General features: G+C 40.6%; 1 protein-coding gene across 6 annotated transcripts in view; it reads right to left on the bottom strand.

The window, feature by feature from the left end:
* Nucleotides 1-25,126, bottom strand: part of hmcn1 (hemicentin 1) — a 116,537-nt gene that overhangs the window by 53,044 nt on the left and 38,367 nt on the right. For all 6 annotated transcript variants that reach the window (XM_081377750.1, XM_081377753.1, XM_081377752.1 and 3 more), the window contains exons 12-24: nt 16,615-16,756; nt 16,404-16,531; nt 16,053-16,166; nt 15,791-15,949; nt 14,234-14,428; nt 13,722-13,817; nt 11,591-11,718; nt 11,327-11,471; nt 10,539-10,651; nt 9,524-9,683; nt 9,175-9,343; nt 4,395-4,522; nt 1,103-1,369 (exon numbers count right to left, since the gene is read on the bottom strand). In XM_081377750.1, the coding sequence (XP_081233876.1) occupies nt 1,103-1,369; nt 4,395-4,522; nt 9,175-9,343; nt 9,524-9,683; nt 10,539-10,651; nt 11,327-11,471; nt 11,591-11,718; nt 13,722-13,817; nt 14,234-14,428; nt 15,791-15,949; nt 16,053-16,166; nt 16,404-16,531; nt 16,615-16,756 (1,944 nt within the window). The remainder of the gene's footprint in view (nt 1-1,102; nt 1,370-4,394; nt 4,523-9,174; nt 9,344-9,523; nt 9,684-10,538; nt 10,652-11,326; nt 11,472-11,590; nt 11,719-13,721; nt 13,818-14,233; nt 14,429-15,790; nt 15,950-16,052; nt 16,167-16,403; nt 16,532-16,614; nt 16,757-25,126) is intronic.

Below are 25,126 nucleotides of genomic sequence, written 5' to 3'. Positions count from 1 at the left end.
TTTAGTTTAATTACGGTTATAACGTATTTGTCATCTGCTTGTATGTATCCACTATTAATAGCCTACAAGTCTGCTGTTTCGGACCAGGTCCGAATGATGATAAAAAAATATACTGATGAGTTTAATAAAGTTTATTGAACATCACACAAAAGATGAAGCGTCAGTTTTACTCCAGAAAATCACCGTAAGAGCTGAGTAAACACAGTATAAGAAGTGTGTAAGTACATAAACGAATATCGATAGCATTGAGGGAGCATTTTCTTTGAAAACAAAATAATTCCACCTCATCTTCAGCGGCTGCCTCAGATTTCGGGAGTAAATAGAGAGAGCTATGTGGATTAATACATCCAGCCACACAACACCTAACGTTACAACGCTTGGGAGACATTCTCGTCAGTGCAGCAATAGTGGATGTGTACAACTCGCTGTGAACTCGATCAGGGCGGGTCTATGTTAAATCGCAGTGTCTGTCAACACTCTTGGGCGGGGCCTGTGGCTTTAGTGACGTCACTAAAGCCGCATTCTGAAAACAGGTCGTTGGGAGACACTGCTGATGATTTATGGGGATTAATAAAAAAGGAGTGAGTGGATTTTTATCACTATTGGGTGGTTGTGTACACACACTGCCAACACACATTTATGTCCAAACAGCATGCAAAAGTGAATTTTGCATAATAGGTCCCCTTTAAAGATGTGGTAGCATTGGATCTGGACGGGAAGGATAACTCTGGGAGTTGGAAGGGGTGTGTCGCGATTCTGCCTTCTCACACCGCGACACAGGTTCGTGGATCTGTGTGTCGCGATTTCGGTTTCATATCGTTACAGCCCAAGTTAATGTGTTACGTTAACATACCGGACACCCATTCAGCCTGTTGTTCTGTGTGCTATTGTGTAATAACTTGCCTTTCCAGATTAAATGTTCTTGGTCTTGGATTTTGTGAAATAAATTTCTAAATAAATGCGACTTATAGTCCAGTGTGACTTATATATGTTTTTTTCCTCTTCATGACGCATTTTTTGACTGATGCAACTTATACTCCGGAGTGACTTATAGTCCGGAAAATATGGTAATCACAACAATAGTTGCCAATATCTTTCTGACCTTGTACATGGAGCTGAATGATGGCTTCATCTTGCCCGGCGATGTTGGAAGCCACACAGGTATAGACGCCCTCATCAATAAGCCCCACTTGGTTCAGAGTCAGAGCCCCATCTGAGATCCTGTAATGAGACCCGTCCAACAGAGTAGCACCATCCTTCAGCCAGGACACAGAGGGTTCTGGGACTCCCTGTGCGACACAGGGCAGGTCTATTGCATGTCCCACCTGCACTTTCATGGCTCGAGGACCTGCACGGATGCTGGGAGGAACTGAGAGGGTAAAAAGAGAGAAAGTGGTATTAAGAGTAGAGAGAAGTAGAAAACACACGCTCTTGCATAACATGTAATTTGAAGTTACTGATAATTTTCTCACATCATTTTTGAGTGTTAATCTTCCTGATGAGACATTTGGTAGATAAATCAAACAGAACATTCCTCTTTGCTGTAGCTTTCATTTCTCAGACTCAGTTCTGCTAAAGTATTTGCTCACAGTTTTAATCAAGATTAAAATGACTAAGGCTTTAATTGTAGTCATTATAGATACCTCTATTAAATTTTAACTTACAGATGTGTCTGAGTGTGCTCAGAGTGGCTTATGTTGGTAAGATTCAATAATTATTATTGTCAGGTTTTGCTTAGAGCGACTGAGGCACAGCTTATCTCTCCTTCCATGACTTCTCATACATCACATCAGCCCTGCTGAAGTTCAAAGTTGGGTGTTAGGAGGTCAATGAATCTAACTTGGCCTCTTAACACCAATGTAAAAACTCTCATGTGCACAGTCACTGCACAGTGTAATAAATATAAGCAACTATATCTATATATGCATCACAATAAAATTGAGGTTAATCGCAATTTCTTTCAGATTTCTTTTTTACTTTCGTGTATGTAAATACCTTAAACCTTAAAAAAGATGAACGTCTTTTAAATAATTACCCCCATTGGCAGTATTTGTTGTTTCTCTTTTTTAATGATTAAAGCAAGCTTGTTTTAACAAAATATAGTTTTGTATAGGTTTGTGCTTTAAACAGGAAAAATCAACACAAATAAAGTTTTCTCATTTGTCGCCAATGGTGTGTGTGTGTATGTATGTGTGTGTGTGTGTGTGTGTGTGTGTGTGTGTGTGTGTGTGTGTGTGTGTGTGTGTGTGTGTGTGCGCACACACACACAAGAGAGAAACAAAACTCTAGTTATGCATGTAACTGTGCTTCTGTGAATTTTGGATGACCTCCGAGGAAGTATAAACACCAGTGGATATTCGGATCTCCAGCCAGATAGGTCGAGAGAATATACCGCATACGTGATGTATGCTGAGCCCTGGGGAGTTTAAAAGCCACAACACTCTGCCTCGGTACACCTTTCTCGCAAATTCCGAGTGACAAAGAACTCTGGCGGTCATCCGGAATTCACAGAACCACAGTTTCATGCGTAACTAGTAAATAAACACTAGTGGGTGACACATACCAACATAATCATGTGGAATGCCACCCACCTGAAAAAATGAAGACCACTCCTGATGATCTGCAGAACTCATGACATAATGAGCAGCAACATTGACCTAATAAACCTAATAAAACCAAACATGCATGGAGATGACCAAGTAGCAGCAGTGGAGATGTCCGCCAAGGACACTCCTCTAAAGGTAGCCCATGAAGATGAGATGGCCCTAGTGAAATGACAAGTTAGAACCCAGGGAAATGGTTTCCCTGCTGCCTTGTAAGCATGCAAAAAACAGCTTCCAATGCAAAGCATAGATCTGTAGTGTGGAAGAAGCCCTGGCATTGGAGATGGTGTGGAAAAGTGCAGGGTTGCAATGCTCTAGAGAAATGTTCAACCCAGTGGCCCGACCCAAAGCTGAAGGTGAACTGGATACGGATGCCTGATGTTGCCCTTCAACTAGGAGAGAAGGAACTTCCTGGGGGAGGGAGGGGGGAAGCTTCCAAGGTTTGCCTGGCAGAAGTTTTAGTAACTAAAGAAAACATGGTCTGGATGGCCATCATGGTGCCACAAGTAGCATGCGCTGTGCTTGGGAGATCCTGTGTAATGTCACCCATAACAGATGAACAGGTGGAAACGCATTCAGTAGGCAGTTCAGCAAGTCTTGAGACAGTGCATCCTGCCCCAAGGGACTGGTATGCTTCTGTCCTTGCAAACCATAAGCAACAGTGAGGGGTCATCTCTGAAGCAAAAAGATCTACCTCTGCTCTTCCAAACCATAGCCAGATCTTCTGCACTACATCCGGATGAAGCCTCAATTCTCCTGGATGTAGTTGATCCCTGGAAAGAGCATCCGTAGTCTAGTTGCATGCTCCTGAAATATGAGCCACCCTCAGAGAAGTGAGTTGTGGCTGACACCATGTCAGGTTCTTGTGAGTAAGTTGTAGAGACAGAGATGCGTGCACATATCTTGTGAAAACGTGAGGAGCAAGGGACAGCCCAAAAGGTGGAACCTTGAACTGGTAGGTTTGACTCAGGAAACTGAAATGCAGTAACTTTCTGCCATCGATGGCAATTCCAACGAAAATCTCACGAATGAGAAAAATATATCAACAATGTACAGTATATGTAGTACAATATACAATTCAAATGTACAAACACTTGAAACAACTGAATGGATAATAATTAGGTTAACAGGAGGCCGCTAACTTTTAAGCACAGAAAACACGCCATGTCCCAAATGTAAAAAAGCTAGTACCTGAAATCCAAAAATCGTATTTCAAACATGTAAAATGTATGTTTAAACTCTAATTTGTGTCTTATATGATAAAAATGGTAGTTAGTAAATGGTACTTATCTTAGCATGGACTACACTGAGCAAAAAACTAATTACGAAAGTGCTCAGATATGTGCTTTTCTGGGAAAATGCACATTGGCATGTGTGAAACGTTATCACATGGAAGTACTTACCGAGATTAATGTGGTGTGTGATGTGTAATTGACTATCAAATGCGCAAAAATGTTTGCGTCATTTTATGATGCTCGTGCAGCATTGTTTTACATGGGGTTTTCAGTCAAAATTTATTTTATAGTTTGTGGGTACGAACAGAGCACTTGATATCAACTCATGATGTATATTAAAATAAGACTGATTGAAGCCTGATGTCACTGCAAGACCAATGTGGCAAAATGATTCATTTAAACAGATGAGACCTGCTTTTTAACACCTCCGGGCTGATGTGTGCTCATAAGAACTTATATGGCATAACATAAAACTGTTGCTTTGATAAACAAATTTCAATTGCAAGCATGAATTGTGAGAGCATCCAAGTAAATAAATGTGTTCTGTTTCTCTTACCCAGAATGCTGAGTTTGACTGTCTGAGTGAAGTTTCCAGCTATGTTTGTAGCCACACACCGGTACATGCCACTGTCAGTCACACGTGTTTCTGTGATCCTCAAGGAGCCTGATGGCAGCTGAATGTGTCTATGAGAGAAGAGGTTACATTTGAAAGGAGGAGAAGAGGCTAAAATGTAAGACTAACTGTTCTTTGGCATACTGTGTGTAAAAACACACAGGTGCTCCCAGTTTAAAGAGAAGCTTCCAAAATTATCCCTCTGTTTACTTTCATGTTGAGCTGAAAAAGGAGAGTTTAATTACTGTGTAATTTTTATCTGACCGCAGTCTTTCTGCCTCTAGGCTGTAAAGTAAACATCAGCCCTTGCAAAAACAATGCAGAGAAAAGCAAGCTACCTGCATACAAGATTTATAATGCTTAAAAATAGGATACAAGTCTTATTTATAAAATGTATGCACAATGAGATTTGATTCTGTACACCAACTGAAAAACAATGCATGCAAGCTTTTTTGTGCATATATCATGCACGATGACTTAATATTGTGAAATATTATTACAATTTAAAACAACTGTTTTCTACTTCAGTATATTTCAAAATGTAATTTATTCCTGAGATGCCAAATATGAATTTCCAGCAGCCATTACTCCAGTCTTTAGTGTCACATAATCATTCTGATATGCTGAAACATCCACTGATGAGCCAAAACATTATGACCACCTGCATAATATGCAGTTGGTTCTCTCATCGATGAGGCATGGACTCTACAAGTCCCATGAAGGTGTCCTTTGGTATCTGGCACCAAGATGTTAGCAGCAGATTCGGTCCAGCACATCCCACAGATGCTCAGTTGGATTGAGATCTGGGGAATTTGGAGGCCAGGGCAACACCTTGACCTCTTCATCATGTACCGTAGACCATTCTTGAACAATATGTGGCAGGGTGTATTATCCTGCTTAAAGAGGACCCTCCCACCAGGGAACACCATTGTCATGAAGGTATGTGCCTGTTCTGCAACAATGTATAGGCAGGTGGCACGTTTACAAATTTACCGGACACAGGGTTTCCCAGCAGAACATTGCCCAGAGATTCACACTCCCTCATCCGTCCTAGTCCCACAGAGCATCCTGGTGCCATCACTTCCCCAGGTAAACGGTGCACATGTACATGGCCATCCACATGATGTAAAAGAAAACAGGACTCATCGAACCAGGCGATCTTCCGCTGCTCCAAGGTCCAGTTCTGCATGTCCAGTGTAGGTGCTTTCGATGGTGGCATAATAGGCACTTTGATATGCAGCAGAGTGTGATGCACTATTGTGTTGTGACACATTTATCCTATAACCATCATTAAAATTTTGTGTGACGTGCCACAGTAGATCTTCTGTTGGCTCGGACCAGACAGGATAGCCTTCGTTGCCCTTGTGCATCGATGAGCCTTGGGCGCCCAACACACTGTCACTGGTTTGTGGTTTGTCCCTCCTCGGCCACTGTTGGTAAATTCTCACCACTGGTGACAAGGAGCAACACACAAGAATACACACAGAGATACTTTGACCCAGTCGCCTTGCCACAACAATTTGTTCCTTGTCAAAGTTGCTCAGATCTTTATTCCTGTCCATTTCTCCTGCATCCAACACGTTGATTACAGGAACTGATTGTCTGCTTACCATCTAACCTAGTACCTAGACCTTAAAGGGATAGTTCACTTTGAAATAAAATTTTGGTATGTTTTATCTTACCTCAAGGGCATCCAAGATGTAGGTGTCTTTGTTTCCGCAGTAGTTTCAATTTTGATATTTTTAGGTCAAACCGTTCTTGTCTGTCAGTCATATAATGCAGGTCTATGGTCACTATCTGAAAGAGCATGCACAGAGAAGTCCAAATTAAACAATTCCCCATCGTAAGTACACATTGATGGCCTAAGACACGAAACGAGCGGTTTGTGTGAGAAAACAAACAGTATTTATATTGTTTTTACCTCTTGTACACTTTCCGGCGCTTGCGCAGACTAAGCCAGAACGCGTTCACACGTCACACACCAGGAAGCGCGCGCGCTAGGGTGGCCCATAAAAATAGGCAAAAAAAATAAAGTGATAAATTCTATGATTTGAACCTTGCAAACATGGACCATAAAGACAAAAGGATAGGGTTGAAATTTCAGCTAAATTGAAGATGATTTAGAGGTTGCACAAGCCCCTTTAAGTTTTGAGAATTTTCACTTAAACAATGTTAAATGGCAAAGCCGTGTCAGATTATTACATTGCTTGTCCCTGCAATCTGGTATATATATAAGTGAGGAACATGCGAGAGAAAGAAGGATCAGAAGATCCACCTCACCGACTTGATGCTAATGGGAACTATGAACAGAAGACCCTCAGCAATTTTGTGACAATGAATACAAATTCATTCTTCACAATTCTTGGCCTACCAGAGTCGTTCTTGCAAACACGGAAAATGAGGAATTCACATGTGAAGAGAAGATAGTTCAATCCCTAAAAGTTGTGAATGACACTGCAGAAAGGGGCATCAAGTTGATACAGGACTTTAATGCTTTAATGCTATATTAACCAAATCAGAAGAACAGAAACAATTCTTACTACAGGTGGTTAAACGCCACAGAGAAAGCTATCCTGACTCAAACAAAAGCACAATTGTCAAAGGTCTTGCCAATTCTCCATCTGAATTAGCAAATTGAACAGACTTGTAGAAATACATTAGTATAAGATTGTTGTGTAATAATATTCACTATTAAAATGGTAAGTTCTCTATAATATGTACCAAATAAGTTGCAGTTTATGCTTATATGTCCTTTATGTAGCTCCATGTTAAGTTTAAGGAATAAACAACATACAAATTGACATTTCAGCAAATACATTTATATACCGCTAATCAAGTGATATAGGTGATTTTTCTTTTGTCTTGTGCAACCCCTAAATATCATTTAATTTAGCAAAAAGTAAAAAGAAAAAAGTTTTTTTGGGCCACCCTAGCGCGCGCCCTCAGATCACTTGGACATGGTTGTGTACAAGAGGTAAAAACGATATAAATACTGTTCATTTTCTCACACAAACCGCTCATTTTGTGTCTTAGGCCATCAATGTGTACTTACGATGGGGAATTGTTTAATTTGGACTTCTCTGTGCATGCTCTTTCAGACAGTGACCATAGACCTGCATTATATGACTGACAGACAAGAACGGTTTGACTTAAAAATATCAAAATTGAAACTACTGCGGAAACAAAGACACCTACATCTTGGATGCCCTTGAGGTAAGCTAAAACATACCAAAATTTAATTTCAAAGTGAACTATCCCTTTAATATGTGGCCTTGTTAGGAGATGATCAATGACATTCACCTGTGACTGTTCATAATGTTTTGCTCATAAGTGTATGTTGTCATTATAAGAAATGCAAGAAACATTTCTTATTGTTATCAATGTTGAAAAAAATTGCTGATTAATATTTTTGTGGAAACCGTGATACATTTTTAACAGTTTTTTTTATAACAATGTTAAAGTCTTTACAGTGTCTTTTGATCAATTTAATGCATCCCTGCTGAGTAAGTATCAATTTTTGAACCAAACTTTTGAACAGTAGTCTAAGCAATAAATGATTGACTATGTTTACATGCACAAGAGCATTTGAATGCTTAGAATGTGGTCAAATTTAGATTATGTATGATCAGATTTTGAATTTCTGCAAGAATCTTTTTTGAAGATTATTTATTAATCATTTAGGAAAATTTACCATGCATATGGACATTTCATAAATTATGTATAGTAACAATCAGAAAATTATTGTACGTTGACATCCTACTCATTTCTTTATAAACTAGATGTACCGCAGGGCGGTACAAAATATGACCGCCGCTCAGGCCTGCACTGGCTTTCCACAAAAATAAATGACGTGGAGCAATTTGGCTGTATTGCGTGTTTATGTATATACCTAAAAAAAGTAGTAGTATGTGCATGTCTGTGTGTATGTGTGTGTGTTTGTGTATGTGTGTGTCTGTGTGTGTGTGTCTGTGCGTGTATGTGTGCGTGCGTACATGTGTGTGCGCGTGTGTGTTTGTGTGTGTATGTCTGTGCATGTGGATTTGTATGTGTGTGTATGGGTGTGTGTCTGTGCGTGTGGATGTCAGTGTGTGTGACAGTATCATCCTAAACCAGCAACCCTTCGCTCAACAGCACCATCTACAGGCCGATGAGTGTACAGTCACCTTATGTGCACATAAATGAATTTATTTTATACCCCCCCATGGATGAAATGGGGTGTCCCTGGTATCGTTGACGGAAAATTCAGTAGGTGACGAAAAAAAAAAAAAAAAAAAACTTTGACAATCGATTATGGGCTAGGTTGATGTGGGCCCTTAAGACCAACATACCATAAAAAATTTGTCATCCTCGGTGCCACGGTTCAGGTAGTTATTGTAGGAAAAACTGCATTTTTGGGGTTTGGGGGGCCCCAGCTCGGGGGGGGAGTGGCCCCCGGGGACCAAACGAAATTTTTCCGTACAAGTCTAGTGGGGCTAAATGCCCACCAAATTTCATGTTCCCCGGTGCTTCGGTGTCCCTGGTATCATTGACGGAAAATTCAGTAGGTGACGGGAAGAAAAAAAAAAAAAAAAAAACTTTGACAATCCCTATATGACCGCTTTCGCTAGCTCCGCTAGCGGCGGTCATAATAAGATCCCAAGTATTTGTGTATTTTTCACAAATACCTTGAAATGTTCTTCCTGAAATCTGTGAAGAAACACAGAGACATAAGCAAAATTGATACCTGGGAGAGAAGGGGGAGATGAGCTGCTTGTCTTTGGCCCAGGTGATGATGGGAGGAGGTATGCTCTCCACCTCACACGGCAGTGTGACATCTTCACCCACTGTTACCGACATCTCCAACAGCCTGTCTGAGTTATTCTGCATCTCTACACCGCTCGGCCTGGGCTTCACTACACATTTACAAAGACATACAGTATGCAAGTACAACAGGGTGAGATTGTGGGATGCACCAAACTAATACAAAGGAAACAAACAAAGCTGAAGAAAACATTAGACATTTTACAGTTTCACAGAACCTCAGAGGACCGGTAAAATTTATCAGACAAGTAAGTAGATCAAGCTGCTCTGACCGTAGATGGTGAGCTGGACCTTTCTGGAGCTGTATCCAGCAGCATTCGTGGCTGTGCACACAAACGCGCCAGACTCTTCACCACTGGGGGAGACAATGTGAAGACTGCCATCCTCAAACAGAGAAAACACACTGCCGGTCAGATCCAGCAACTCCCCTCGCTGAAAAACATCACACATTCATTTTATAGCAACATACGGGTGCAATTTAAGGCTGAAATAGTGAGACTGACCTGCAATTTTAATGGTTTTGTATGTACATGTAAAATTTGAGAAGACAAAATATCAAATGAGCACCTAACAAAATAATGTGATCAGAAGTTTTAGGATTTTGAAAGAAAAACAATCACTAACATTAATATGCTAACAATTTTTTTTTTTATTACAATTAAAAATTGCATTTAAAGGCACACTATGCAGTTTTCGTTTTTGTCAAACAGTGACCCCTAGAGTCACTGTGGAGTACTTGTATTTAACGTTACTGTCATAAATAGTTTCTCGTTTTCTTTTCCTTGACTCTTCTGATCGCGCTTTCTTCGTTTTCTTCGTCGACTCTGCCATGATTCACGTCTGAAATACGTGCTAGTTTCTTCCATAGAGGCTGCTTCATATGTTGTTGATGTATGTGCAGTAAAGCAAGTCATGATTCTTGCGAGATTTGGCAGGGCACCACCACTCAAACCTGCATTGCTGGTTTTGCCAGTGGCTTTGCTATCGGCTTTGATTCGATGATTCGCCCTACTACGAGTTTGTTTACCATCGAAATGATTTCTAAGCTGTTATATTAAGGTACAAATATTGCATAGTGTGCCTTTAAAATGAAAACCCTAAGCAAAAACCGAAACCAGAGCATGAAGGGCTCTGTGCCAAAAAGTTTAAGTGCTGTTTTTCTGACCAGATAAGCGTTTCATCAAAGTCAATACCCTAAAAAAGTGTATTTTCTGTCCAAATCCTAATTGTATGATCATGTGTTTGTGTAAGAGAAAAGAGAGAGAAACAGAAATGAGATACATGTACCTTAGACCAAGTGATATCTGGTTTGGGGACTCCATGTGCACGACATGGCAGAGAAATGGGTGTCCCTTCAATGGTACTGAATACTTGAGGGCCGTGTTGAATAGTGGGCATCACTGGAGAGAAAATGTAGAAACACTTGGTTTAGTATGAGGAAGGATTTAGAAAAAAAACTAACCTGTGCAACACTGCACAGAAGGTATTTTAACAGTTTTTAGGATACTGTACAGGCCATGTACTCTATCCTTTAATAATGTAGACTCAGACTTTCCATCAGTGAATGTAGACTGCTTCCTTAAGACTGATTGCATTTGAAAAATGAGAATTTTTGTCTTTTTTTTTATTTCTCTGCAGAAGTGCTCTGCTCACACTGCTGGTTCTGTTTTTAATTCTCAAATGAATGAATGATGAAGGCATCTTTTGTGGAGCAGAGAAAAATAAAGGCTTATTATATACAGTCATGGAAGGGAGGAAACAGAAGACTGGGCTATGTCATAGTGGTCTGGAACCACAGAAAATAAATCCTTTACAACAGGCATGATTCTGCATTGTCTTTTAAAGCATAGATCTGATGAAATATTTTATATATTTGTGGAAACCGTGATACAACGTTTTTCAGTATTCCTTGAGAATAGAATGTTCAAAAGAACAGCATTTATTTTCAGCATTATTATAATTCTTTTGTAACATTATAAATGTCTTTACTGTCACTTTGATCAATGTTACTAACCCCAAACTTTTGAATGGTAGTGTATTTCATTATTTGTGTATGTATTTGTTTTACGTCTTACCGTAGACATTGAGTATGGTAGTGCGGTTGCTAGATCCCACCACATTTTCGGCCAAACAGGTGTATTGCCCCCCATCCTGCTGACTGACCCGTTCTATATGTAGACTACCATCACGTCTCACGGTCACATATGGACTTGATGTAACCTGACACACACAAGCACACATTTAAATCACGTTTAATAATTGTGACTGTAAAAATATTTAATGACTACATGAAATGCACAGACTTCAGGGCCTATGTGTGTGCACATGTGTTAACTCACCAAGCCATTGTCATGTAGCCAGTGTCTCTCAGGAAGGGGGTTTCCAGCTAGTATGACACAGGGGAGAGTGACCTGCTGGTCCTCTATCACACTGACCACTGTGGGACTCATAGCTATCAAAGGAGACACTGCACACAAAATACACATATTAGGATGGTAATATATACAGTATCATGGAAGTATTACAGATACACAAATACATCCAAAAGTTTGGGGTGGGTGAGATTCTTTTTACAGAAATTAATACTCTTATTCAAAAAGGCTGCATTAAATTGATTAAAGTGGCAGTGAAGACATTTGTAATGTTACAAAAGATTTTTATTTCAAATAAATGCTGTTCTTTTTTAACTTTTTATTCATCAATAAATCCTTAAAAAATGATCATGGTGTCCACATAAAAAAAATCAAGCTAGTGTTTTCAACATTGATAATAGTAATGTTAACCACCAAATCAGCATATTAGAAGGATTTCAGAAGGATCATGTGACTGAAGACAGGAGTAAAAGCTGCTGAAAATAAATTACATTTTAAAATACATTAAAGCAGTTATTTCACATTTGTTTTACTGTATTTTTGATCAAATAAATGCAGCTTTAGTGAGCATAAGAGACTTCTTTCAACACATAAAAAAAATATCCTACCAATCCCAAACTTTTCCACGATATTGTATATGAGAATGCTACAGATAGTTTCAAAAGGGTAGTTTCAGAAAGTTTACCCGCTACACATACCACACTGACAATAATGAGCCATTACACCAAAACCTGAGGTATTATGCATCCTATGATTTATCCTCATGAAGAGCAAGATGTTTTTTTAAAATAAACCTGATCACATTAAATGTGATTTTACTAATTCAATCAGTCAGAGTATGGTTAAGTCTCCACTGGAAACAACGGCACTGAAAACTCAGTGGACTGGCCACACCTCTGTTGTTTTGCTTGTTAAATTTCCATGGATACCTTGGAATACATATAGAGAGTGTCACAGGTTATTAAGGGCTCAGCAGAGCAGAATTATGGGACGGCTGAGAAACGCTGTGAGACCTCATTAGTGACCTTTAGCTTCAACTCGATGTTATGTTGTTTTTACAGGACCACAAAAATGCAGTCACTCCCTCACACAGAGATACGCTTACACAAGAGACACTTCTGATCTCACATAGTGTTCTTCATCATGACAAAACCAACTGACCCTTGATGAAGTTTTGGTATGATACTTATCATTAGAAGCCTCCAGTCACAGTGAAAACTGTATTGATCAAAAATGCCTTCTCTTGTAATATACACATTAGGATTATTTATTAAACCTACAAAAGTTCACCAACATGTACTCCAATAATATATAAGAGCAGGGGGTCAGAATCTGACAAAATGTTATCATATGTTTTACTTTTTATGTTTTAATTTTCAGGCTTAATTTTGCTAAAATCAGGCTTAAAATCAGCCCATATGATGAAATGATGTTCCAAAATGCTGCTTTCTTAAAAAACCTTGGACTGAGCCATTTTCTTAGGTGCATGTAAATAAGGGCATTTTATGCAGATACCAGAAATGTACTGTGAGCCACTGCTGGGTTTCCAGCGCTTTGATCAAAGACAAAAGTATTAAAGAATGCCTGAATTCCTTTGATTCTCTATTGGCAAAGCTGACACATGCCCACTATACTCTCAAAAGCTCTGCTGCCACGCACATGTAAATACACTCCCATCTAACATCTACAATATAACTGAACAAAAGTAATCAAATAACCAAAGTATTCACATTGCAATGCAATTATGGATGTTTTAGTGTTCACATCTGGTGCGGTATAGCCCTCGCCACAGATAATGAATTTGAACTAAGTCTGGTGTTGGCCTCTGGTGTTGGATTATTGCATCTTTTCTCTCTTAACCAGAAACACATGTACCCCTGAGCCTTTTACTGTAAAATCATATGGACCCAAACCTCGCAAACTGAAGCTTATGGGCCTCAGGCCAAAAAAATGTGCATGTGACTAAGATAAAGGAAGTGCAAAACAATTAATATCCCACACCAGCTTCTTCCTTCAAGTGAGCTGCTGACAGAAGGATCAGCATAAACATGAAACATAACTCCTCAGTCGTAAATGCAGCATATTTCAGACGTCATACCGAGTCCAGTGACAGTGACTTTGGCCTTGGCCTGGATTTTGCCAAAGTGGTTTTGAGCTTCACACACATAGGTGGTCTCATCCTCTACCCAGAGGTCTAAAAGGCAAAGGACAGAAAATCATATGAACCTTTGCAATTTGTAAAATTCATTACAACACTACTTGTATCTTCTTATAAATAATGAAAAGTAAATATTAAGAAATGCAACTAAATGCAACACACAAAAAATATATTTTCAGTTTAAAAGCATCCAATGCTGAATTTCTCTGAAAATATTCTTTCTTCAGTCATCAATTTTATAAATAAATAAATATATACAAAAATAAATAATTAAATGAAAGAAAAAATATGAACAGTTTAAGTGTTATATATTTCTTGAAAAAATTCCTTGTGTTAAATTAATATTATAATATAAAAATTAAGATAATATAAGATATTATAAGAGAAATTAAGTTATTTGTTGATAAAAACTCAGGTGAAAAGAGAGAGAAAAGGAAAAGAGAGGCACTGACTGGTGATGAAAAGGCCCCCATCATTTTTTTTAGTGACAGTACTGGGACCGCGGTGCTGAGAGAAGAGTGAGACATTGTCATCTCGTCTCCAGGAGAGCTGAGGTTCTGGATGGCCTCTTGCATGACACGGCAAGGTGACGTTCGTGCCGATATCAGCAGACAGATCTGATGGTTTTTGTGTGAACTGAGGAGTAGCTGTGGAATAGTTAAAAGATCGAAAGCTTTTAATAAAGAACAAAACAGTAGTCTGATTCATTTATATATATACAGTAGGGGTCTTCAATAGACAGTTAAAAGACATCAGCATTAAAAAGACATCCCCCCTTGCCACAGACTTGAGACTAGCTTGAAATTTTCTTCCTCAAACCACTGCCTGCTGCTTCTGATTGCTTTTAGAGGGGAAAGCTGCTCATAAAAGTTAGCTTTCTCCGCAATAATAGCTTACTGGCAAAATAGATTTGCCAAACAATTTGGTGCGTTTCTGTGTTTGTGCTCTGGAAAGCGTCAAAAGGTTTCTATTTACAATGTGTTTTTGCAGCATTGAGCAATGTAGCCAATCACAGACATATCTGTTGACTTCTTGAACACAATGGCCATGTCCACACTAATACGTTTTCGTTTGAAAACGTATTTTTTTCTCTACGTTTTGGCCTTCCGTCCACACTGAGACGCCGTTTTTATTAATGAAGACAAAGATTTTTGAAAACGCACTCCAAAGTGGATACATTTGAAAACGCCGTTTTCACGTTGTAGTGTGGACTATGAAACCGGTGGTATTTAAAAACCGGATATTCTACATTGCACACTCTTCATATCACAGTCCTGCAAAGATGACAGAATTTACTCACATTTGCTGTCCTGCGGCAATACATGAGAGCAATTGCGTTTTAGACCAAACATATGGTGACTGCGTGCGACCTGGAACGCATCAGTGAATAATGAGCTATTTTACTAAATAAAATTATCCTGTCAGAAGAATTGCGCAATAACTTCATTATTTATTTTTCCATCTGAATCATATCAGTGATCTTTTACGCATACGCAGTAAGGTGAGTTTAGCGTTTCAGGCGTTTTTCAAAAGTTTCTCATCCACACTGAAATGTACGAAAACGCCTGAAAACACTAGTGTGGACGGAGAGCGTTTAGAAAGGAAAATGCCGTTTTCAAATGTATCCGGATTAATGTAGACGCAGCCTAAGTTAGAATCCACTCTGTTTTTGTCCAGTGGCGAGTTGAAGTTCTGCACGTTGGCAAATCCTCTCATCATAAAAAAAAAAGTGTAGGTTGTGTGATGCCACGTAACTACAGTAGATAGTATATTTCAAGGAAATGTATCTAAATGTGTTTTTAAAGGGGTAGCACATCTCCTTAGCCTTACCCTGGAGTTGGTTCACCTTCCACCTATATGAGTTCAGCTAAATGTCTCAGTCAAACACAAGGTATATGACACTGTACGTACGTCTTAAATGATTACTGGAATTGGTATGTAATTTAATCAGACGATTTTGGAGGTGGGGGAACCCTAATTCGAATAAAGGGTTTGTAATATAGCCTTACATCCCACATCCAGCGTGATGTACCCCTGTGCAGATCCAGCTGAGTTCACCGCCACACATGTGTACTCTCCTGCATGTGTGTCCAGAGTCTGCTGAATGCTCAGAGTGCCGCGCTGAGGGTCCATATTTAAAACTGCAGATGGCTTCAGCTGCATGTCACCTGAAGATCAAACAAACAGTACATTAGGGCTGACAGTGCCAAAATAGAAGGTGTGCATAAATGACAGTAGGATGTCCAGAGGTTTAGGAGGACACTAGCTAACCTTTGTACCACAGGACGTCAGGATGTGGAACTCCCGTGACCCTGCACTCCATAATGGTTGTTTGTCCTAAACCAATCAGCAGGTCAGAGTGAGGGACTGTCACCTGTGGAGACTCTACATAGGGGAAAAGATCACAGGAAACTTAATTAAAGACTAGAGTATAACTATAGGGTGGGACTGAATGAGTCAAATGTCTCACTTATTTAGAGTTGTGAGAAGTTTAGCAGTAAAAAAAACCCCAAATAACATTTTAGTTTTTTTAACATTTAAAAAACATTTAACATTTATACCTTTGGTTTGGGATTTTTTTCTTTCATTAAGTGGTGTTACACAATTTATCTCTTTACTGACCGATGTAGCTGACAAAAGCAGTTTTAGTGTCAGTTCCAGCCACATTACTCGCCAAGCATCCGTATGTCCCAGCATCCTTCGGCCCTGTGTTCCTGATGACCAGTGTGCCATCAGTGGTCATTCTGTGCCTAGGTGAGTAAAGCACAACAAGCTAGGAACACTACAGTAAAGGCTAACAAATAGAGACAAAAGTAAGACTTGTATTTGTTACCTGCTGGAGCCCATAATGAACATATCATTGTGTATCCACACCACCATGGGTGAGGGGTAGCCTTTGGCCGAACACCTGATCCAAACTTCCTGACCGGTGCGGAATGTCTGGTTCCGAGGGTCAACCGTCACCACTGGTGGCTCTAGTATGAAAATGAGGTGATCATGATGTTTGATAACATAACCAAATGGACCAGCTGTTTCTAAGACAAGTTCTGCAAAAATGAAACTTAGTTGCTTCTTGTACTTTTCAGGACACTTTCAAAGTGAAATGTCCAGAGAGCTAAAAGCATGTTCAGTTTTATTCGAAACAGATAAATGTGAATCTGGCAATGTTTTGTCAAGTTGGTTGATGTATTTATCGTGGCAGTTCAGAAATGAAACGTCCGGCGGTAAGTGGCACTAAATGGCTAATGCTCATTTAAAAATAACATACCACCTACACTAAACCCTACCTTAAACTTAACTGAAAAATGCCTTTGCTGAAGCAACCATGCCATTTTAGATTGCTTCTTCAAGTCTTTGATCTCTTTTATTGTGAATTGTACTCGAGAGCTCTGCATCACAAGTGTAATGCTGTATCAGGTGAGCCAGCGAGAGAGTTTATTGATTTGAAAAGCTATACATATTGAGCTGGTTATGTGATGCAAACATCACAATGTATTGCTTTAGAAGTCATGAGCTTTGGTAAAAGTGTTTTGAGGTCATAACACAGTATTGTGCAAAGAACCTTGTGAAAATAAGTCTTTATTAATCTTAATTTGTGTGAAAAGGAATAAAAGTTGTTAGTGTTTTACTGCCACTAGTGTTCATTTCAGCAGGAAACTGCAGTGAATTGTATAGGTTCATTTTTGGAGTTTTGCAAAAAGGTAGGTAGAGACGTGTTTTTTCAGTGAGCTTATGTTGGATAAAATGGTTCATTAAAAGACAGATACTTACCTGAGCCATATCTAAGGGCCAGAATACCCTAGTAACTGCATAGAAACACACTAAAATCCACTCACAACACCTTAGAAACTGCTGGCAACACCTTATCAATACCACAAACAAACACAGCTCAAATTTACTAAAAGCAGTGGTTCTCAACCAGGGGGCCGGGGTCGACTAGGGGGCCTCAGCAAACTTCAAAGGGGGCCTAAAGATGATTTTGAGGGGGCCTCAAAATTATTAAAATTAATATTTTAAAAAAGTGCATTTTTAATTGTTTTTTTTTTTTGTCTTTAAAGAACCAGGATTCCCATCGTCTTAGAAAACCTGGATTTAGGAAAGATTTAGGATTGAGGAAACCTTATTTTAACCAGATTTTAAACCAGAAAAAGTCATGCAAGTTATTAAAATTGTAACTGGGGGGTTCTTGGAGTGAAAAAGATTGATCACTGTACTAAAGTAAATTTATTATCAATCTGTCAGGTAATATTTGACCCATCAAACAGTTGGATGAGACTTACAGACATTTAGAAAATATTTAGAAAATAATTACATTCACCAACAAATATATAGTCATTAGTACAATCTTAACTCCAGTGTGTGTGTTTGTAAAGAACATTACTGTATCCAAGTAATGTTCCCATGTGGTCTCCACAATACCCTTTTAAAAATTTCCTGCTTTACACCCATGATATGATTCTGAAGCCAGCCAAACATATTTCACAGCAATTCTCCTATCAAGTCTTCTTTTTTTACAGAAACACTAAAGTGGGATTATTGGTTCCAGATTCTCTGAGCTGCTGAAGCAGAGGCATGCTCTTGATCAATTCATGATGTGCATCCCCTGCTGAATGAGAGTGTTTTCTCACTGCCGAAGCCAATCTGATGCATGTCTCTACTGTTCTCTGACCTCAAGTCTCTGCCTGTCCCATATGCCAACAGAGCAGGATGTGTCATCATTGGCAGAGACAGGAAATACACATCATACCTCTGTTCCAAAACCTAGTGATCTGCCTATATAGGCAGCTAACTAGCTAACAGAAATGAAACAGCATAAGTGAAATGGAACTGAAATGGAACCACATAAGTGATTTTATTTAGAACGCTCTACATAGACAGCTACTCTGCGTCTCATTCAAATAGCGCCGGGGAGACTCGACTTATAACTGATTTCAATAGAGTTTGGCGTTAGGATGTTGCTAAGATAATGCTGCAATATGGCAACAAGCATAAAAAACATAGCGCATATTTTTTATAAGACACTTTCAAAAACATAAAAAAATCTTACTAACCACAAACCTTTGAAAGGTATAGGCTAACCCTGACCCAAAATATTGATAATATTTTATCTCTTTCTCTCACCTCGTCTTCTACCTTGGATTGGACCTTTGGTCTTCTACCTACTGACCTTGACACAGTGCAATCTGGTATTGTCTTCTCTGTGAAGAATACACGCAATGCTGCCTAAGAATATCAGGTATCTTAGCTATTAGTGCTGGGCGGTTTACCGGTTCATACCGAATACCGGTGTTTATTTTTGTTACGATATGAATTTTTAATATACCGCAAAACCGGTGTATGTCGCTTTAATCGGAACGCGGCGCTGCGCGACACAGTCTCACCCCTCATTTACAACACACGTCTGCGGCGCATTACAGCTGCGACAAGGTTTTATTCCGTCCTCCACGTGGTGCGTCAAAATAGACCAGGCGCCTATATTTAGCGAAGCGGCGCGGAGAGCCGCTTCTGGGAAGCTTCGATCTGAAACACAAGCATTGACTAGAATGGGCACGAGACGTGTGGGGGTGAGAGTCTTTTTTTCTTGCGGCGCGCGTGTTTTTATACTGTATTAACGTATCTGAAGTGAACTGACGGTCTTAAGAAAAGTTTCTTTGTTATTACGATTGAATCTTTCTTTATCTTTCCTGATAAAGCAGTGTTTATGAGCGTTGCTGCTTTGTGTACAGCCGTTACCGGGGAAACCACTGTTTCTGCCGCTCCTAAAGCGCGTCCTGCTGGCACCTCTTTGTAAACAGCCTTGCAAACCTGTATTATTAATATTAGTGTGGATTTTTTCTATAATATTCACTCATGACAATAAAATAGGGCATTATAAGTAAATCTACTGCACTATTTCCTCTCTCACTCAGTAGAAAATGTGGTAAACACCCATCATGCTTGAGAAAAAAAAAACACACAAAAAAAAAAACCGGTAAAAACCGTGAAACCGGCATAATTTAGAAAAAAACCGTGATGTTGATTTTTGGTCAAACCGCCCAGCACTATTAGCTATAATGAGATATTTTAGGGGGTGTTTACACAAAAAACAGACCATTTTTATGTTTTGCAAATTCATTTCCACAACAAAGGAGTTTTGGGGGCCTGAAAACACAAACTTTTGAAAACGGGTTTCAAAGTGCAAGTTTTTGAGAACAATACCATTATCGCCTGTAAACTACAAGAATGCGAATTTGTGAAAATGGTGACGTCATGCGCATGAGTATTATGTGTTCAGTCTATAAGCATGTAGTGTTTCATTACAAAGTGACATCGCCAACTACTTGCCTAGCATGCATAATACAGCGTTTTTAGTCATTTTCGTAGATCCGTGTGAACGGGGATTGTTTTGACAATGTTATCGTCTGTACGCTAAACTTTTCAAAAACGTAAAGGAAAAACGTTTCCGTTTTTTAGTACATGGTTGTCGTGTAAACGTGCCCTTAGTATGCAGAATAAGTTGCCTACCTTTCAGAACAGGATAAAACACTGCTTCTGTAGGCAGATCAATAGGTTTTTGGAACAGAGCAAATCACTGCTACTAGTCAGTAATATGGCTAACATTACACAATATTGGAACAGAGATTTAAAGGTCTTCTACTGTATTTCAAATGGAAAGCTTGACAGGGATGACTGATGTAATTTCCAAAACCCCACTTTGTCATGATTAAAGTGGACACAAAACGAGACCTGGCAGACAAACAGAGTATTGTGCAAGGGAGAGCCATTGTGTGTTGCATGCTCAGGCAGTCAAAGCATTGCCGTTGAGAGGTCACTTTGTGTCTAGTAGTAAAGCTGTAATTATCCCAAGTCTTAGTCACTAAATTGTACTCTAATAGACATGGTCTACCTAAAGGCCAAATTTTAACAACTCACTGATGCTAAGCATCACTAACACCTCGTCATCTACACTTTTTTGCCTGAGGCTGCTGTAATTCAAACAGTTACTATGTTTCTGTAAATTGAATGTCTACTGTATGCAGATTAAAACACATTTTTACTATGCAAATCCTGTGGCAGCAAGGTCTATCTGGACACTTAAAATACACTTAAGTACAGTGTAACTGCAGTAAATATCAAAATATTTGTTTAGACATTAACACATATTTACTGCAAAATGTTTAAACTGCAACTTTATACTTCATGGCAATGTAAATAGCAAAAGTAGTTGAATACCCAATATTAAATGGCTAAATATTCTTTGGGTCTCTGGACCCTCTAAACACAGACATGTATATCTGACTGGGACTGGGGTTGTAAACGGTGTGTGTGGACAGTACAGGTCTAAGTAGTGTTGGATTAGGGCAGATGACTCTGTGGACTGGCCAGGTATCACTATGTCAGCAGTCCCACTTCAAAGGGCCCCTAATGACTAGGACAGCACAGGAATTCCAGCAGGTGGTGATTACACACACATACACACACACACACACACACACACACACACACACACACACACACACACACACACACACACGCACTGTGTCAGTCCAACAGTGACAGCTGTTTAAAAAGCCAAAGACTGACACACAAAAAGACTACGAAGTGGCTTAAAGTGTAGCAGCAGAAGAAAAATAGAGGGTAAGGGAAAAGGAAGCAGACACTGATAGACAGGGACAAGCAGGCAGAGAGAAACTATTATTATGACCGCCGCTAGCGTAGCTAGCGAAAGCGGTCATATAGGGATTGTCAAAGTTTTTTTTTTTTTTTTTTTCGTCACCTTACTGAATTTTTCGTCAACGATACCAGGGACACCGAAACACCGGGGAACATGAAATTTGGTGGGCATGTAGCCCCACTAGACTTCTAAGGAAAAATTTCGTTTGGTCCCCGGGGGCCACTCCCCCCCCCGCGCTGGGCCCCCCCAAACCCCAAAAAATGCAGTTTTTCCTAAATAACTACCTGAACCGTGGCACCGAGGATGAATACATTTTTATGGTATGTTTGTCTACTAGACTTTTACGGAAAAATTTCGTTTGGTCCCCGGGGGCCACTTCCCCCCCCCCCGCGCTGGGGCCCCCTTAAATTTTTCGTCAACGATACCAGGGACACCGAAACACCGGGGAACATGAAATTTGGTGGGCATGTAGCCCCACTAGACTTCTAAGGAAAAATTTCGTTTGGTCCCCGGGGGCCACTCCCCCCCGCGCTGGGCCCCCCCAAACCCCAAAAAATGCAGTTTTTCCTAAATAACTACCTGAACCGTGGCACCGAGGATAAAGAAATTTTTGTGGTATGTTGGTCTACTAGACTTTTACGGAAAAATTTCGTTTGGTCCCCGGGGGCCACTTCCCCCCCCGCGCTGGGGCCCCCGTAAATTTTTCGTCAACGATACCAGGGACACCGAAGCACCGGGGAACATGAAATTTGGTGGGCATGTAGCCCCACTAAACTTCTACGGAAAAATTTCGTTTGGTCCCCGGGGGCCACTCCCCCCCCGCGCTGGGCCCCCCCAAACCCCAAAAAATGCAGTTTTTCCTAAATAACTACCTGAACCGTGGCACCGAGGATGAAGAAATTTTTATGGTATGTTGGTCTACTAGACTTTTACGGAAAAATTTCGTTTGGTCCCCGGAGGCCACTTCCCCCCCCCCCCCCCGCGCTGGGGCCTCCGTACATTTTTCGTCAACGATACCAGGGACACCGAAACACCGGGGAACATGAAATTTGGTGGGCATGTAGCCCCACTACACTTCTACGGAAAAATTTCGTTTGGTCCCCGGGGGCCACCCCCCCCGCGCTGGGCCCCCCTTAACCCAAAAAAATGCAGTTTTTCCTAAATAACTACCTGAACCGTGGCACCGAGGATGAAGAAATTTTTATGGTATGTTGGTCTACTAGACTTTTACGGAAAAATTTCGTTTGGTCCCCGGAGGCCACTTCCCCCCCCGCGCTGGGGCCCCCGTAAATTTTTCGTCAACGATACCAGGGACACCGAAACACCGGGGAACATGAAATTTGGTGGGCATGTAGCCCCACTACACTTCTACGGAAAAATTTCGTTTGGTCCCCGGGGGCCACTCCCCCCCCGCGCTGGGCCCCCCTTAACCCAAAAAAATGCAGTTTTTCCTAAATAACTACCTGAACCGTGGCACCGAGGATGAAGAAATTTTTATGGTATGTTGGTCTACTAGACTTTTACGGAAAAATTTCGTTTGGTCCCCGGGGGCCACTCCCCCCCCCCCGTGCTGGGGCCCCCGTAAATTTTTCGTCAACGATACCATGGACACCGAAGCACCGGGGAACATGAAATTTGGTGGGCATGTAGCCCCACTAGACTTCTACGGAAAAATTTCGTTTGGTCCCCGGGGGCCACTCCCCCCCCGCGCTGGGCCCCCCCAAAACCAAAAAAATGCAGTTTTTCCTAAATAACTACCTGAACCGTGGCACCGAGGATGAAGAAATTTTTATGGTATGTTGGTCTACTAGACTTTTACGGAAAAATTTCGTTTGGTCCCCGAGGGCCACTCCCCCCCCACGCGCTGGGGCCCCCGTAAATTTTTCGTCAACGATACCAGGGACACCGAAGCACCGGGGAACATGAAATTTGGTGGGCATGTAGCCCCACTAGACTTCTACGGAAAAATTTCGTTTGGTCCCCGGGGGCCACCCCCCCCCCCGCGCTGGGCCCCCCCAAAACCAAAAAAATGCAGTTTTTCCTAAATAACTACCTGAACCGTGGCACCGAGGATGAAGAAATTTTTATGGTATGTTGGTCTACTAGACTTTTACGGAAAAATTTCGTTTGGTCCCCGGGGGCCACTTCCCCCCCCCTGCGCTGGGGCCCCCGTAAATTTTTCGTCAACGATACCAGGGACACCGAAACACCGGGGAACATGAAATTTGGTGGGCATGTAGCCCCACTAGACTTCTACGGAAAAATTTCGTTTGGTCCCCGGGGGCCACTCCCCCCCCCCCGCGCTGGGCCCCCCCAAACCCAAAAAAATGCAGTTTTTCCTAAATAACTACCTGAACCGTGGCACCGAGGATGAAGAAATTTTTATGGTATGTTGCTCTTAAGGGCCCACATCAACCTAGCCCATAATCACTCATTTGTGATTTGCGCCCCTCCCATAAGAAATGAAAATGCAATATTATTCTGCTTTAATCGCCCCTATCTTCAGTGGAGATGTTCAGAACTGCACCATATTTCATGTGTATGATTAACTTGACATCCTCTGGGGGTATCCTCTGCTAAGTTTTGTAGAATTTCATCCATGGGGGGGGTATAAAATAAATTCATTTATGTGCACATTTAGGCCTGTAGATGGTGCTGTTGAGCGAAGGGTTGCTGGTTTAGGATGATACTGTCACACACACACATGCAGGAATACAAACAAACGCAAGCATGCACACACACTGACATCCACACGCACAGACACACACCCATACACACACATACAAATCCACATGCACAGACACACACACACAAACACACACGCGCACACATGTACGCACACATACATACACGCACAGACACACACACACAGACACACACATACACAAACACATACACACACACACACACAGACAGACATGCACATACTATTACTTTTTTAGGTATATACATAAACACGCAATACAGCCAAATTACTCCACGTCATTTATTTTTGTGGAAAGCCAGTGCAGGCCTGAGCGGCGGTCATATTTTGTACCGCGATGCGGTACATCTAGTTTCTATTTAATTTAAATGTAATTCAATTATTGTTTTAAAATGGTGTGTATATGTATGTGTATTCCATGTAACAAATGATTTGGCCAAGCAAAGCATTTTTTACTATGTAAATAAAGCTTCTTGATGAATTTCGAGAGATAAAGACAAAAAATTATACTGAGGCAGAAAAAAAACGAGAGAGAGACAGACAGAGAGAGAGAGAGAGGGCAGAAACCGAGACAGAGCCAAAGAGAATTAAAGTGTGATGCAGGGAAAACCCGTTCCTCAGGTCTTGGGAAAGAATGTTGTGGAAAACTAAGAGACTCATCACTCAACAATGAGGTAAAATTATACAGTTAATGTCACTCCCGCTCTCCTGCTAATAAAACTCAAACCCGGACCTCAGGGGCTTGACACATTTAATCTTCATAAAAGACAATCTAAAGTCACATCTACCCATCAATATTACCTCCAAACCACATACTTTCAAATCAAAACAGCTTATTTTTAATTCATTACAACAGAGCATGACTAATAAAAAATTGCCTCAGTATGAGAAACAGAAAACAAGCCTTGATTCTGTAAGCAATATGCAACACTTAGGTCAGTGAGGTCACATAATTAATAATCTCTGAAGCTCAAGCGAACTAAGTCT

This window comes from Scardinius erythrophthalmus (genome assembly GCF_964197995.2).
Source record: "Scardinius erythrophthalmus genome assembly, chromosome: 11".
Taxonomy (NCBI): Eukaryota; Metazoa; Chordata; class Actinopteri; order Cypriniformes; family Leuciscidae; genus Scardinius; species Scardinius erythrophthalmus.
The sequence above is the reverse complement of the archived record's forward strand: the minus strand, read 5'-3'. Positions and strand labels throughout refer to the sequence as shown.